Source organism: Sus scrofa, chromosome 1 (assembly GCF_000003025.6).
Source record: "Sus scrofa isolate TJ Tabasco breed Duroc chromosome 1, Sscrofa11.1, whole genome shotgun sequence".
In the NCBI taxonomy this organism is placed as follows: Eukaryota; Metazoa; Chordata; class Mammalia; order Artiodactyla; family Suidae; genus Sus; species Sus scrofa.
In genome coordinates this window covers 142,865,164-142,882,850 of record NC_010443.5, presented here as the reverse complement: position 1 = coordinate 142,882,850, position 17,687 = coordinate 142,865,164, and the positions used below count along the sequence as shown (strand labels likewise).

Sequence of the window (17,687 nt, the reverse complement as noted above, 5' to 3'; positions counted from 1 at the left end):
GGAACTCTTTCACCCACATATTTCGTGGAAATCTGAGCATTCAGAGAGCTTTTTACTTTTCTTCCAAGGTAAAATTGTTTGCATGCAATGCAGTGCACAAATCCTAAGTGTATTAATGCATTGCTTTCAGGTCTTCAGCCCCTGCCCTTCCCCGCTGCAGGCAGGAGCAGAATAGCACCATCACTAGAGGGATACCTCACGATCCTTATCTGGCAATGCCTGCCTTACCCTAACCCCTCCTTGAGTAGAACACCACTGTTCTGGGTTTTCCAGTATTAAGGTTTCCCCTTTATCTTACCCCTCAGGAGCATTTGGTAGAGCTCATTGTTCCTTGGAATCTTTCTTCACTTAGTGCCTAGATTCCTCTTGGTGAGGTTTAACTTCTGGGTCCCTTCTGCTGTCTCTTCATGCCTCTTTCCTGCCAGTCATCATTCCAGGAATTGGAGGATCCAGTCCCCTGTCTTGAACCAACACTTCTGAGCCAACAGCACCAACTTGACTACCCTTCTGTGGTCTCCACTTGGGCCACTAATAGGCTCTTAGCACCCTTGTGCTCCAGACCACCCCACTCCCCCTTTCACAGCCTCCTCCATTGGAATAATCAGAGATTCAGTGGTTCTGTTTGCTCAGGCCAAAAGCCTCAGAGTCACCCTTAACTTTGGTCTTTCATATCCGCATCTGATCTGGCAGCAAATTCTGGAAGCTCTACCTTCACAGTAGAGCCGGGCTCTAACCCCTCTGCATCAACCCTTTGCCTCCTCTGTGGCCTATTCCAGGATCATCTCTCAGCTGTGTAAGGACAGAGCCTCCTGGCTAGAGTTCCTGGTGGTGTCTGTGCTCAGTGTAGCAGACAGTGTGGTCCTAGTAAGGGAAGGGGAAGGTTAAGCCTGGATCCTCCTTGGATTATGTCGCTCCAAGGGCTCCTGTCTCCCTAGGCACAACTGCCTCAGGGCCTTTGCACTTGCCTTCTATGTTTAGAGGCTCTTCATCCAGGAACCACTTGATTTTCTCCCCCATTTCTTATCTGCCTCTTCCTCTACATCACCTTTTTTTCTCTGAGGTTTTCCTGAGTTCCTAGGTACTGTCCCAAACCATCCCATTTTTCCCCAGCTCATTGTTTCTTCTTACCTTGTATCTTAGCATGGGCTACTGTAACAAAATACCATCACCTGGGTGACTTACCAACAGTAGACACTCATGTCTCACAGTTGTGGGTGCTGGGAGTTCACTCATGGTTGCTGACGTGCTTGCCTTCTTCTGGGTTACAACCTTTTTGTTGTGTCCTCACATTATGGAAAGAGTGAGTTAGCTCTCTGGCCTGCTATTGAAAGGGCACTAATCCCCTTCATGGGGGCTCCACCCTCCTGACCTAATCACCTCTCCAAAGTTCCTCCTCCAGTAACCATTACATTAGGATTCCAATTTCAGCATAGGGATTTCAGGGACACAGACATTCAGTCCGTCACAGCCTACTTCATTTTGTTTCCAAAGCACGCATCATCCTTCACGTAGTTTATTTGTTAATGGGCTCCAAGTCTCCCACCCCCACTGGAACATGTGCAAACAGGAGGGTAGAGGTCCTGATGTAGCCACCACTCTGACCCCTGCTCCTGCCCACTGCTGGCACTGAAAACCATTGTGGAATGAATTGAAACAGAACCTCAAGGTGAGCATCAGAGGTGCTGAGATACTGATACAAAATGAAGCCAGCTCTCAAGTAACATTTGAACACTTTCATTTAAGATAAAGCTGGGAATTTGGTGGCATGATGCAAATGCTTCCTTTTAAACATAAAACTGGCCATTTCCCATGCCTTCCAAATTGCAGAGCTAACATGGACATTTATCTTAGAGAGACACACCAAATTTGCTACTGGCGCGTCAGGTCGTGTATCCCTGAGCCTCTGTTCTTAGCCCTCATAAGTGATTGATCTTCAGCAAGTATATGATTTGGTGGTTTTAAAAAGGGTGTTGTTTTCCAGGAAAAATGTAATTGGATTATTACTTAACTGCATTGAGTTCAGGTGTTCCATAAATAAACCTTCTTGCTTTGGAGGATGTCACCAGAGGCCTCTGAATTTCTTTCAAGCACAGCTTATTTCTAATTAAGACTTGCATTTGAAGAAGCATCTGCAGCTTCATTTGTTTTAAAACTCACCTTTTTTATGTCAGGTACCTATTCAACTAATCTTTCTGAGCACCTGCTTTGTGAAAACCATTGAACTATGTGAGGGGACCCCAGAGAAGGATGAGACCCAGTTTCTCCTCGTAAGCCATTTACCATCAGGCTGTATAATTTACACTCTAAAGAAGGTTGACGTATCAAGATCAAGTACCTCCTTGGGGAGTATTGCAGGAGGCCAGCTGGCAGGGTGGACTGTGGGCAGGTGGGAGAAATCTCTGCTTTACTGAAGTGGAAGGGAGAGGAAGAAGGGTACGGACTCTTCTGAATGGAAATATTGGGGAGTCCTAGTGTTTCTAGGTGTGATCTTGGTAATGAAATGCCTGTTTCCAGGTACCCACCATGTGGAAAACAAGCCAGGTGCCTTTGTAGCATGTTTCCTTATAAAGCTGGGTGGCATGTTTATCTGGCACCTGTTGCTCACAGAAAAGCTATAACAGTAGCTCCCCACTGAATTTTAAAGAATCATGTCTCTTGTATTTAGAATGGACCGTAACAGTTATCTAATCAAAACTTTTCTCCCACCCAGTGTTTCCATCTGGAAAGCCTTGGCATTCTGACTGGCCACAAGAACATGGGGAACTCAGACGGCACCCCGAGATGTCCTGGAAGCTGCCCCAGGGCCATTTAAAAGATGACCCCCACCTTGATTCCTGCGGTTGTCTTCTCCAGGCTGGTGACCAGCCTGGCCTGCCCCAGTCCAAGTAATGGGACAGGCAGTCAGGGCCAGAGTCCCAGGGAGGGAGAGCAGAAACAGATAGGAGGGGACAAAGAGCCCAGGAAATTTCTCTCAGTGACTGGCTTTTCTCTCCCCTGGTTTCACATAGCTGAATTCCTGTTCTGAAAACCTGAATCCATGTAATCTTTTCTGTAGGGTATTTAAGCACTAAGGTTAATAATAATGGATTTTCTATACATTCCAAATAGAGGAGGCAGAAAAAAATTTCTCTTTGACCTACAGTTTGTCGATTTTGTTTACCTTTCTCTCATCTGCACTTGATTTATAGGAATTTCTGGTTTTTTAGATACTTGAAAGAAGAAAAAGGTCTTATTTCTCTGTTGACCTCTTTATATTCTTCAGAGGAAGCACTTGATATATTTTCTCTGCAGATAGCTTTTTTCATTTGGGGAGGCCTGTCAGACATAATCTGATTTAATCCATGAAAAAAAATGACAGAAGCCATATTGGTCTCTAAAGAGGCATGTGCGCCATCCTGAAACTTGCATTTTCTTAAAAAAAGAAAGAAGTCTGTCTTTAATTTTGGAATTCTAACCATTCTTCTAGTTTCAGGTTTCTAATCCATCTTATGCTTATTTTTTATCTCCTAATTATAATTATGGAAGTAATATCATAGAATATTAGATTCTAAACAATATTTATATCTAAAATATTTAATTCCCCCCCTTTTGAAGTATAGTTTATTTACAATATTGTATTAGTGTCAGGTGTGCAGCAAAGTGGTTCATATATATATATTTGTATGTTTTTGGCCATGCAGGGATCAAACCCAAGTCACAGCAGCAACCCAAACTGCTATGGCAGCAATGCCAGCTCCCTAACCCATTGCACCACAAGGGAACTCTTTGTATTATTTTTCATTATAGGTTATTGCAAGACATAGATAGATTCCTGTGCTTTACATAGGACCTTGTTTATCTAAACTGTTTACCTTCTTAATTTCTGCATTCTTTATCACTTCTCTCTGGCATATAGGAGCAAGCATTATGCTATGCTCATAGGTAAGACGTCAGTGGCTTGCTTAGGGTGAAGGGTCACTATGTCACACTGAAAGAACGTTTTAGGGCAGAAGGAAGAGGGAGACCCACTGTCTTCCTCTGATGGGAAGAATGTGTGAGGTGTTTCCCATGCCGGGTGCTTGCTTGGTGTCTGCTCACCTACATCCATTTCTGTGATTTCCCTGCCTTAACCTCAGTGCCCAGCAACTCGATTCTCTTCTGAGAGTCAGCAGCAGATCCCAAAAGGTAAGGTCTCAGCCCCACAGACTGCCCCTGGTGTCTCCATGGCAGGCAGACACCAGCTGCAGACAGGACCCAGGAGACCCACACTTCTGTCCGGCTGATCAAATTTGGACGTTCCCACTCCTCCCTCTCAGGTTCAGTACTTTTCTGGAACAGCTGCTGAAACTCACAAACCCTTTCCGTGTTTCCAATTTCCTATCAAGGATCTAGCTCAGGAGGGGCTGAAGGAGGAGATGCCAGGGCATTTGGGGGTGAGGCTTCCTTGCTCTCAGTGTCCCTCCCTGCACCTAGATGTGGTCACAGCCTGGAGGCTGTCTGATCCTTGTTGTTTACGAGTTGTATAACCCAGTCTCCAGCCTCCCACCTCTTCCCAGAGATGGGGTGGGTGCAGTTGGAAGTTCCTCTCTCTCATGCAGGGTTGGTCTTTCTGGTAACCAGTGACATCCTGCCATCCTGTGGCACATAAGAGCCCCACCCTGTGCCAGCTCCTTAGAATAGAAGATGTACTTAAAAGACTCTCTGATCACTAAAGGAATTCCCAGGGTTTTAGGAGCTCTCTGCCAGGAACCAGGGACAGAGACCAAATATATTTCTTATTATGCCATAATGTATTTCTTTTAAAGGAAGAGAACTTTCCCCTTTCTGTCATTCACTTGCTTTTATGCCCTGCTCTCTCTCTCCGTAACTCTTAATATTTCCATGGCTGTGTGTGTGCACACACATTTAAAAAGATTTTCCTGTGGGCCCCAGGCAGGTGCTTCTTCTTTTTAAAATTAACGTTCAGTTGATTTACAATGTTGTGCCAGTTTCTGCTGTACAGCACAGTGACTCAGTTATACATGTTTATATGCTTTTTATATTCTTTTCCATTATGGTTTATTACAGGATATTGCATATAGTTCCCTGTGCTATACAATAGGTCCTTGTTGTTTATCCATTCTCTATATAACAGTTTGAATCTGCTCATCCCAAACTCCCAGTCCATCCCTCTCCCTCCTGCCTGCACCGCTCCTCTCCCCGAGCCCCTGCCCCACACACAGGTCCTAATAGGGCTAGTTCTCAGACCTGTGAGTGAATGGGATTCCTACTGTGCATTTTAGATCAAGGGCCCCTTCTTCCCTTGTGGGTCCCCTTAACCACCCCATGTAATCTTATTTTGAAGACTTCATGAGAAGAAATCCGTAGAAATAGGGAGATAAGGCATAGGGCTGCCTGTTCCGACAGGACGCTCCGGAAGGATTGGCGTTTCTAGGTTCCTGCTTGTCTCCTGATGCCCACCTGTGGAAGCTGGGCCAGATGTCGTCTGTAAGAAGATTTGCTCAATGTCCTTGTCATCTGAGTGCACAGTGAGTGCTTAGAGGATAGAAAACCCCTGTCTGAAATGTGATAGCATACAGGCCCTTTTCCACATCTGTTCTTCAGGAATCTTTCAGGAAACCCAGGACACGTGGCCCTGGCCCCAAGGTTCCTGCCCCACCTCCTGACACCAAGTCGGCCCTTGCCCTCCCCGCCTTTGACTGCAGCTCAGTTATTACAGTTCTCCTGTCCTCTGGGATTTTGTAAAATGGAGGGATCCCTCTTCCTTTTAAAACCATCATTGATCACATGCCTCACAGGGCCCTGAGACCTACTGGTTACTGCACACGTTATTTCATTGTACGGTGCCCAAGGAAGATGAGATGGGACATGGAAGAGGAAATTGTAGCTCATAGAGGGTGATTTATCTGCTCGAGCTCACACAGCTCTTCCCTGCAGGAGCCTTGGTACAAACTCAAGTGGACAAATTCCCAAGCTCCCTGTAGCTCCCCTTTCTGCCATGATGGTAGGAGGGACCCAGCTTGGCTTTGGATCACAGAACCCATGTGAGTAGAAGAGCAGCCTTCAGGGATGAAGTGCAGCCCACCTTGTCGAGGTGCAGCCTTTGCTCATGCAGACAGATTAGGAGGAACCAATCATGGAGGAGCCCAGGAGTCACCCTGCCTGAGGTCAAATAATGCAATTCTGAGTCCTGACCCAGTGACGAACAAAGATGTCACATCTGTGGGCCCCAGTTTTCTCTGGTAAATGGGAATGGTCCTGCTGATATTCCACATCTTAAGGAGCCTGGTGCACGTGTACACTACACTGAACCAGTAAGGTGCCAGGATACGTGCCCCAGGGTATATGCAGCTGAGTAGGAGCCTGCGTAGGGAAGATAGGAGGGTGTGAGGGATTGCCAGGGAGGCTTCCTGCAGTGCAGATGTGGTGCCATCAGGAGAGGTTTAAGTTTAATGATGGAGTGCTCCTTTTTCCCTGCCTCCCCTTTCACTGCAGCAGTCATTTCAGCAGCAGAGGATTTGGGTGTCTTCCTGGGTAGTTCTGGGGGCCCAGGGACCCCTGATCAGCATGGTGGGAATAGTGACAGAGTCTGGCTTTGTGATAATTAGGATGGGAGGGGCATCCCAGCACTGGGTATGAGAACGTGACCAGGAAAGCACAGGTGTTGGGTTTGGAAGGGCTGATGTCTGGAACAAGGGAGAGAAAAGTAGGGAGTGCAGGGCAGAGGGACCGGGATGGAACCGCTGGAACAAACAGGGTATGGCCAGCGCCCTGGCACTCCTGCAAAACTACCCAGACAGGATTGGCCCTTTCTGGGTGCTGCACGGTCCTGTCCTCCCCTAGCCCCACATGTCAAATTGGAGACATCAGCCAGGTGGGTCCACATGCTACATGCCCCTTATGGCACTTCAGCACCTTCTGCATTGACACATTCTCAACCCCTGTGGTCCATGGCTGTGGGATGCTGTGACTCATCCAGCCTGACTTCAGATGGTTCTAGAACTGTAATCTCGCCTTTCCAGAGGATGGTGGGATCCCTGGTGCATGGCCTTAAACTCTTGTTGCCAGTTAAAATAATTCTAGGCCCACAACACCTTGGCTGCAGTTCTCAGATCTCAGCAGCTTTGAAAAGATGCGTTTTTCTTTTTGATTTTTTGGTTTTCCGTTGATGTTTTTATAACTTTATATCAAACTCATTGGGTCTAACATCAAACTGAAATTGCTATACGATTGAAGCATTTATTTTCTGACTAAATATGTATGTTTCACTGTAGAAATAATGATGTATTTGATTATGGGAGTTGTCCCAGTCCCAGCTCTGGGGGGGGGTGCTTCATCCCAAACCTTTTTATTTATTTATTTATTTTTACATTGAAATATGATTGACTTACAATATTGTATTAATTTATGCTGTACAGTAAGGTTATTCAGTTGTGTACACACACACACACACACACACGCATTCTTTTTCATTCTTTTCCATTATGGTTTATCATGGGATATTGAATGTAGTTCTCTATGCTATACAGTAGGACCTTGTTGTTTATTTATTCTATATTTACTAGTTTGCATCTGCTAATCTCAAACTCCCAAACCATCCCTTCCCCAGCCTCCTCCCTTTTGGCAACCACAAATCTATTCTCTATGTTTGTGAGTCTGTTTCTGTTTCTTAGATAAGTTCATTTGTGCCATATTTTAGATTCCATGTATAAGTGATATCATACGATATTTGCCTTCCTCTGTCTAGCTTACTTCACTTAGTATGATAATCTCTAGGTCCCTCCGTGTCTCAGTGAATAGCATTATTTTATTCTTTTTTTATGCTCCATTCTGTATATGCAGCACATTTTCTTTACTGATTCCTCTGTCGGTGGACATTTAGCTTGCTTTCATGTTTTGATTACTGTGAATAGGACTGCTCTGAACGTAGGGATGCACGTATCATTTTGAATTGTAGTTTTGTCTGGATATATGCCCAGGAATGGGGTTGCCGGATCATATCATAGTTCTATGTTTAATTTTCTGGGAAAGCTCCATATTATTTTCCATAGTGGTTATGCCAATTTACATGCCCACCAACAGTGGGGTTCCCTTTTCTCCACACCCTCTCCAGCATTTGTTATTTGTAGACTTTTTAAAGATGGTCATTCTGACTGGTGTGAGGTGGTACCTCATTATAGTTTAGATGTGAATTTCTCTAATAATTAGTGATGTCGAGCATATTGTCATGTGCCTGTTGGCCATCAGTCACATACCTTTTAAAAATCTGAGAAGTGGGGTCCTACCTAGGCAGTCTTTACAGAGCTAGAGGACCCCAGGTAGCATTAGTGTGCACCATCCTGGGACAGAGGACCCCAGACTTGGGCTTTCCTCTCACAAAGATCCTTTATTCAGACCTGGCCCCAAAGAGATGCTCCTGTGTTCACATGCTTATAAATATTTAAGAGTCTTCCCCTGGACCCTGTATCCTGATTCGGTGTTTTGCCACCAAGGCTGATATTTGCATTTTTGTGTTGTGGTGTCAGAGGTGCTATTCTTATAGGAAAATAATAATTCACGTTCAAAAACCCATCCTTAGAGATTTCTGACAAGTATCCCTGCAATTGAATGAAGTTGTTTCATGGAAATAAATATCCTCCATTTTTCCGGCCTGGTTCTTATTCTGATTAAAATAATAAATTTATTATTTCCTAAGCATTCTTAACAATGGAAAACTTTTAAAGCAAACAGTTATTCATTTGGCTAGGAAAAAAATCCATCTGCTGCTGGAGGGGAAGGCTTGGGGGCATGCAGTAGATTGGAATTAACTTTAATGCTACCCTCTGCCTGTGCTCATGGTGACAGCAGGATCGTAAATGTGATTTTTATGCTGCTCATGGTCATTTTGTAAGGGATTATTTAATTCCCAGATTCCATATATTTTATAGATAGCAACTCAATTATGTAAATAAGTGTCTGGAACTCTTTTTGGTTTCGAATTTATCTAATAATCTCTTACAAGATATATTAACGGGCACGGAAGCAAAATACTGCTAATGCTGTCCGTCTGTTTTTGTTAGTCTTGGACAGATCACTATTTACAGTGGAATATGTCAGAATATCCGGGTGTGAAGACAGTTCGTTTCCCAGATGGCCAGATTTGGAAGCCAGACATTCTCCTCTACAACAGGTAAGCAGGCACAGTGGACAAAAGGGAAGAATGTGTTTGTTTATTTATCTATTTATTTATTTAGCCACACCTGTGGCATGGGGAAATACCTGGGCCTGGGATCGAACCCACACCATAGTGACCTGAGCCACAGAAGCGACAGTGCTGGGTCCTTTACCCACCCGGCCACCAGGGAACTCCAAAACGAGTTTATTCTTGCAAGTGTTTAACAATTAACCATATTCAAGTATTGTGTAGAAATGCTGATACATTATCTATAATTTGGGTAAGAAGCATCTTTGACCCGTGTCCAGCATTCCCTGCCCTGGCATGCAGGCCTGCAGCACCCAGCATGCTGCCCCTAGTGGCTGTGTCTGCAGGGCTGTCCTTTACAGTAGTGTGGACATGTGTGTGCATGTTGGCGCCAAGGCCTTTTTTCCACATGGGAGTACCTTTGCACCTCAGTGGCAGCACTTGCAGCCACAGCAGGAGAAGTGACTGGTCAGTGGCTACAAGGCTGGAATCCACTATCTGGAGCCAGGTCCTCTTTGGATTTGTTGCCTGTGGTGCACTGGGAGAGTCCTGCTATGGAAGAGCCAAGTGCAAGGACTGTCATCTCTAGCTACACTCGGAAGCTTGTACCTGACAGAAGAAAGGTAGGTAGCTGTCATGATACAGCTATCCTTCTCCTGAGGTCAGGAAAGGGTGGGTTCAGCAGTCATCCAAGGCTGTGATGTGTAAAGCAGAAGCCCAGAAGGCAGGTGTCCAGGCAGGGTGGATTCCTGTAAGCACTCAAAGTATTTGCTAAACTACATAGTCAAATTAGGGATTCCAGAACCTCTCTTTCCCATAAGGTATAGAATGTGATAAGCAGCTTCATAGACAAGATGGTATTTCCTAGTGATGGCTGCTACCTTTGGTCCCATCTGGATGGGAAGAAAGCCCAGTGCCTTTTTGACTCAGGAAACAGTGCTTCCATTGGCTGCTGCCCCTGGTCGTGTTCATAGTGATTCCCCCTGGAATCACTGTTGGCTTGTCCTGAACGGGCTATTTCCAGAGGATGGGGTGATTCCATGACTTGTATCCACTGTTAATTCTTTCTTCATCTTTCTTACTGGTGATCACTTTTCATTTGACTCATTGGTCTGTCCCCAGAAAAATATCTCCTTCTGACTTGCTTGCACTCTTCGGCTTCTTAAATTACTCAAGACAGGAGTTCCGGTTGTGGAGCAGCGAAAATGAATCCCATGAGGAACCATGAGGTTGCAGGTTCAATCCCTGACCTCGCTCAGTGGGTTAAGGATCTGGTGTTGCCGTGAGCTGTGGTGGTTGAAGATGCAGCTCAAATCCTTCATTGCTGTGGCTGTGGTGTAGGCCAGCAGCTGTAGCTCCAATTAGACTCCTAGCCTGGGAACCTCCATATGCCATGGGTGCAGCCCTAAAAAAGCAAGAAAAAAAATAGTAGTAAATTAGTCAAGACATACAACTGAGTTTTGTGAGATGTCTGAAGTCAGAGTAAGTGGTCCTCTGTTGAGTTACTGTGCCTCCTGCTTGGCTCATCTGTTTCCTGGGGGCTATATTATTTTGTCAGGGCTGCTGGAACAAAATATCACAGACTGGGTGACTTAAATAACAGAAGTTGATTTTCTCTCAGAGACTGGAAGTCCAAGATCAAGGCGTCCACAGGTTGTCTTTCTTATAAGCCTCTCTCTTTGGCTTGTGGGTGGCTGCCTTCTTCCTATGTCATCACGTGGTCTTCCCTCTTTGTGTGCCTGTGACATAATCTCTTCTTATGAAGACATTAGTCATACTGGGTTAAGGCCCATTGTAATGACCTCATTTTAACTTAGTTACTTCTATAAAGACTCTCCAAATGCAGTTACACTCAAATGTACTTCAGCATGTGAATTAGGACTTCAACCTATGACTTTTGGGGCGACACAGTTTAGCCTATAATAGGGGCATTGCAGCTGACTCCTTAAGGACAAAGGTTTAGAATTGAATGAGTTTGGGTGTAAATCTCAGCCATAGTATTTACTATCTTTGTGAGTCTCAGATTCCTCCTTTGCACAAAGGGGGAAATGCCAGCTTCACAAGGTTTGGAAAGATAACTGCAGATGTATATATCCTGTCCAGTGTGGTACTTGGCAAAAAGTCAGCCTTCAATAATGGCACTCGTGTGCATGATGATGAGGGTGTCTGCTCCAAGTAAGGCGGTATGATGAGTTAAAAAATATTATTGAAGTATAGTTGATTTACATGTTGGCTTAATTTTTCTGTACAGCAAAGTGGATTAGTTATACATATACACACATCCATTGCCATATAGATTATCACAGAACATTGACTAGATTTCCCTGTGCTGTAGTACAGGTCCCCATTGACCATCCATTCCGTATACAGTAGTGTGCATGTGCCAGTCTCACACCCCCAATCCATCCCTCCTGCCAACTTTTCCCCTTTGGTAACCATAAGTTAGATTTCAAGATCTATGAGTCTGTTTCTGTTTAGTAAATAAGTTTTCATTTGTGTCATTACTTTACATTAAACATATATGTTAATATCACATATTTGACTTTGACTGACTTCACTCAGTATGATCATCTCTAAGTTCTTCCATGTTGCTGCAAATGGCATTTTTTCATTCTTCTTTATGGCTGAATAATATTCCATCGTATATATGTACCATGTATTCTTTATCCAATGCTCTGTTGATAGACACTTAGGTTTTTTGTTTTTGTTTTTGTTTTCTTTTCTCACAATGTCTTTTTTATAATTTAATTTCATTTTTTTACAGAATAAAATATATATATTTAAACACAATTACATTCACACAGATTATTATATCATGGGTGTTAAGAAACAGATTAAGTGACTGCCTCTGGAGAAGTAGAATGGAAAATATGCTGAGACAAATAGGAAATTTATTCTATACTTTATCCCATTTTGTATGGCTTTCATTTTTACTATTTAGTATTATCTATTACATTTCAATTTTTCTTTAAAAATTAGCATTGTATTAAAATTGTTTATATTATGCAACTAAAATTTATAAAGAAGAAAGCCTTATATACCATTAAATATTTTATATAGCATAATAAAAAGAATAACTTAACTGGTAAGAATAACAAAAATAATACACCCTCTGAAAATAAATAAAATATAAAATGCACAAATTGGTTAAAAAACAGTGTAATTATATAAATATGTCCTCACAATTTGTTGCATCTTATTGATTCTTCAATATAGGCATTACACCATTCTAGGTGATATGATAAACAAGACATTATACCTTACATTGTACCATGGAGACAAATGGTTATTAATAATACAATTGTAGAACTGTATTATTTAATTGTACAGTTGCATTATTTAGTTATAATTATCATAAATTCTTTGATGGAGAGGAAATCAGAGTCAGATCTAAGAAGACTTCAGCATTCCAAGAATGATGTCAAATAATCCCTTTCATGGTGGATTATGCCCTTATTTACTATGAGATGTATTTCTTCTCCAGAGATTCCTTGTTTGTGTATCAATTGTAGATTTTTGGTTTGCAGTTATTCTGAAGTTTTGATGTAGGAGTCTGTAGGTATATGAGATTGTTTTAAGTTGTTGCTCTCTTAATTGCAAGTTCATCTCCAGTGTCCTGCCTTTGTACCCACCCCTTCTCATGATTTCTGATTTTGGTGGTATAATTGTACATGGATGATTTCTTGTCTTTACTGTATATATACCTTTACTGGTGAGCCTTGTCATTTGTGGAATTTTTGTTTCCTGTTGCTGTCTTTTCTTTTCGGCCTAGAGAAGTTCCTTTAGTATTTGTTGTAAAGCTGGTTTAGTGGTACTGAATTCTCTTAGTTTTTGTTTATCTGTGAAGCTTTTTTTTTTTTTCCGGATTACACTTATTTATTTACAGATCGGATATTTTCAGGCATTGGTTTTATATCAACACCTGTCAACTGAATATTAGGCAACTGTTTTTTTTTTTTTTTTATTTTCCCACTGTACAGCAAGGGGGTCAGGTTATCCTTACATGTATACATTACAATTACATTTTTTCCCCCACCCTTTGTTCTGTTGCAACATGAGTATCTAGACATAGTTCTCAATGCTATTCAGCAGGATCTCCTTGTAAATCTATTCTAAGTTGTGTCTGATAAGCCCAAGCTCCCGATCCCTCCCACTCCCTCCCCCTCCCATCAGGCAGCCACAAGTCTCTTCTCCAAGTCCATGATTTTCTTTTCTGAGGAGATGTTCATTTGTGCTGGATATTAGATTCCAGTTATAAGTGATATCATATGGTATTTGTCTTTGTCTTTCTGGCTCATTTCACTCAGGATGAGATTCTCTAGTTCCATCCATGTTGCTACAAATGGCATCATGTCATTCTTTTTGATGGCTGAGTAGTATTCCATTGCGTATATATACCACCTCTTCCGAATCCAATCATCTGTCGATGGACATTTAGGTTGTTTCCATGTCCTGGCTATTGTGAATAGTGCTGCAATGAACATGCGGGTGCATGTGTCTCTTTTAAGTAGAGTTTTGTCCGGATAGATGCCCAAGAGTGGGATTGTGGGGTCATATGGAAGTTCTATGTATAGATTTCTAAGGTATCTCCAAACTGTTCTCCATAGTGGCTGTACCAGTTTACATTCCCACCAACAGTGCAGGAGAGTTCCCTTTTCTCCACAGCCCCTCCAGCACTTGTTATTTGTGGATTTATTAAGGATGGCCATTCTGACTGGTGTGAGGTGATATCTCATGGTAGTTTTGATTTGCATTTCTCTTATAATCAGCGATGTTGAGCATTTTTTCATGTGTTTGTTGGCCATCTGTATATCTTCTTTGGAGAAATATCTATTCAGGACTTTTGTCCATTTGTCCACTGTGTTGTTGGCTTTTTTGCTGTTGGGTTGTATAAGTTGTTTATATATTCTAGAGATTAAGCCAAAACAGACAGACAGACCAATGGAACAGAATAGAGAATCCGGAAATAAACCCTGACACCTATGGTCAATTAACCTTTGACAAGGGAGGCAAGAACATAAAATGGGAAAAAGAAAGTCTATTCAGCAAGCATTGCTGGGAAACCTGGACAGCAACATGCAAAGCAATGAAACTAGAACACACCCTCACACCATGCACAAAAATAAACTCAAAATGGCTGAAAGACTTAAATATACAACAGGACACCATAAAACTCCTAGAAGAAAACATAGGCAAAACACTCTCTGACATCAACATCATGAATATTTTCTCAGGTCAGTCTCCCAAAGCAATAGAAATTAGAGCAAAAATAAACCCATGGGACCTCATCAAACTGAAAAGCTTTTGCACAGCAAAGGAAACCAAAAAGAAAACAAAAAGACAACTTACAGAATGGGAGAAAATAGTTTCAAATGATGCATCTGTGAAGCTTTTGATTTGTCCTTCAAATCTGAATGAGAGCCTGGCTGGGTAGAGTAATCTTGGTTGGAGGTTTTTTCTTTTCATCATGTTAAGTATATCATGCCACTCTCTCCTGGCCTGCAGAGTTTCTGCTGAAAAATTGCTGATTACCTTATTGGGGTTCCCTTGTATGTTATTTGTTTCTTTTCCCTAGCTGCTTTCAAGATTTTCTCTTTGTCTTTAATTTTGGTCAGTTTGATTCATATGTGTCTTGGTGTATTCCTCCTTGGGTTTATTTTATATGGTACTCATTGTGCTTCCTGGATTTGAGTGAGTGGTTCCTTTCCCATGTTAGGGAAGTTTTCGGCTATTGTCTCTTGGAATATTTTTTCTGTCCCCTTCCCTCTCTCTTCTCCTTCTGGCACCCCTATAATACCGATGTTGGTGCATTTAACGTTGTGCCAGAGTTCTCTGAGGCTTTCTTCATTTCTTTTCAATCTTTTTTCTCTTTTGTGTTCCGCGTCCGTAATTTCCACTAATCTGTCCTCCACCTCCTTCTTCTGCCTCCTGTATTCTGCTGTTAGCTGCTTCTAGTGAATTTTTTTGATTTCAGTTATTGTATTTAGCATCGCTTCTTGTTCATGTTTTATATCTTGTATCTCTTTGGTCAGTGTTTCCTGTAAGTTATCCATCTTTGCCTCCAGTTTATTTCCAGTGTCTTGCATCATCTTTAGCATCAACAATCTAAAGTCTTTTTCCTGGATGCTGAGAATCTCCTCATGGCTTAGCTGATTTTCTGGAGTTTTTCCTTTCTCCCTCATCTGAGTTATAGTTCTCTGTCTTTTCATTTTTATCAGTTTTTGGTGTTGTGAGCTTTTTACAGGTAATAGAGTTGTAGCCTCTCACTTCTGGTGTCTGCCCCCCTTGTGACTGAAGTCAGTATGGGGGCTTGCTGTAGGCTTCCAGATGGGAGGGACTGATGTCTGCCCACTGGTAGGTGGAGCTGATTCTTATCCCTCTGGTGGGTGGGGCTTAGTCCCTGGATGGGATTAGAGGCAGCTGTGTGCCTGAGGGGTCTTTAGGTAGCCTGTTTACTGAGGGGCGGGGCTATGATCCCACCTGGATTATTGTTTGCCCTGGGGCTACTCAGCACTGACTGCTGACTGATGGGTGGGGCCAGATTTTCCCAAAATGACCCCCTCCAGAGAAAGGCATGCTGCTGAATATTCCCCAGAGCTTTGCTTTCAGTGTCCTTCCCTTACAACAAGCCACATTCACCCCTGTTTTCCCAGGATGTCTTCCAAGAACTGCAGTCAGGTTTGACCCAGATTCCTATGGAGACCTTGCTCTGCCCTGGGATCCAGTGCACGTGAAAGTCCATGTGTGCCTGTTAAGAGTGGGGTCTCTGTTTCCCCCAGTTCTGTGGAGCTCCTGCGTACAAGCCCCACTGGCCTTCAATGCCAGATGCTCCAAGGGCTCTTTCTCCCAGTGCCAGATTCCCACAGGTGAACTCTCACTCCTATAGGTGAGTCTCTGTGAAGCAGTTAGTTTTCAGTCTGTGGAGCTTCCCACCCCAGAGGTATGGGGTTGTTTATAAAATCGCCCCTCCTACCTCTTAGTGTGGCCTCCTCTTTTTCTTCTGGAGTAGGGTATCTTTTTTAAGGTTTCTGTTCCATTTGGGTGGAGATTGCTCAGCATTTAGTTGTGAATTTTGTTGTTTTTAGGAGAGAAGTTGAGCTCCAGTCCTTCTATTCCATCATGTTAATCCTCTCCCCTTTCACAATGTCCGATAGACCCTTAGGTTGCTTCCATGTCTAGGCTGTTGTCAGTAGTGCTGCAATGAACATTGGGGTGCAGATATCTTTTTAAATTATGATTTTTCTCTAGATATATGCCCAGAAGTGAGATTGCTACATCATGTATGGCAGGTATACATTTACTTTTTTTGTCTTTTGTCTTTTTAGGGCCACACCTGCAGCATATGGATTCCTACGATAGGGGTCCAATTGGAGTTGAAGCCACTGGCCTACACTGCAACCACAGCAACGTGGGATCCAAGCCACATCTGTGACCTACACCACAGCTCACAACAATGCCATATCCTTAACCCACTGAGCAAGGCCAGGGATCAAACCTGCATCCTGATGGGTGCCAGTTGGGTCGTTAACTGCTGAGCCACAATGCAAACTCCTAGATTTACTTTTTTAGGGAACCCCATAATATTCTCCAGAGTAATTGCACCAGTTTACATTCCTACCAACAGTGTAGGAGGGTTCCTTTTCCTCCACACCCTCTCCAGCATTTGTTGTTTGTAGACTTTTTGGTGATGATGATTCCAACCAGTGTGAGGTGATACCTCGTTGTTTTGATTTACTTTCTCCAATAGTTAGTGATGTTGAACATTTTTTTATGTACTTTTTGGCCATCTGTATATCTTCTTTGGAGAAATCTCTATTTAGATCTCTGACCATTCTTTGATGGCTTTTTTTTTTTTTTTTTTTTTTGGATACTGAGCTGCATGAGCTATTTGGATATTTTCGAGATTGATCCCTTGTCAGTTGCTTCGTTTGTAAATATTTTCTCCCATTCTGTGGCTTGTCTTTTCATTTTGATTATGGTTTCCTTTGCTGTGCAGATGCTTTTAAGTTTAATTAGGTCCTATTTGTTTATTTTTGTTTTTATTGTCATTACTCTAGGAGGTGGATGCAAAAGATATTGCTGCAATTTATGTCAGAGTGTTTTGCCTGCTTTCCTCTAAGAGTTTTATAGTACCCAATTTTATGTTTAATCCATTTTCAGTTTGGTATGACAATTTAAAAAGAAATGCCTGTAATGTTCTTCATTGTCCCACCTCAATTTTTTTCTTCTGAAATTCTTAAGAATGAGGCTGGAAGAGATGGTTTTTACGGCTTATCTGTAAGACCTTAAACCCCAAATAAATAAAATGCTTAAAGTCTGGTGAAGAGTTCTAGTGAAGAATTACCAAGCATTCTATATGTTCCTGAACTTCAAGGAGCAGTGATACATCCATCTCCATCAGACAGATTCCACCAGGGACCAGCCCCCCAGAATACTGCACCACCTTCATCTCTGTTCCCCTGGAGCTCACAGTACACATTGTCCTCCTGCCTTTCCCTCCCATATCCCTTTGACCTCATCCACCAGC

General features: G+C 42.7%; 1 protein-coding gene across 1 annotated transcript in view; it reads left to right on the top strand.

The window, feature by feature from the left end:
* The window catches only part of CHRNA7 (cholinergic receptor nicotinic alpha 7 subunit), a 133,428-nt gene that overhangs the window by 54,274 nt on the left and 61,467 nt on the right, over nt 1-17,687 (top strand). The window contains exon 4 of the mRNA XM_021098695.1: nt 9,039-9,148. Coding sequence (XP_020954354.1) covers nt 9,039-9,148 — 110 coding nt within the window. The remainder of the gene's footprint in view (nt 1-9,038; nt 9,149-17,687) is intronic.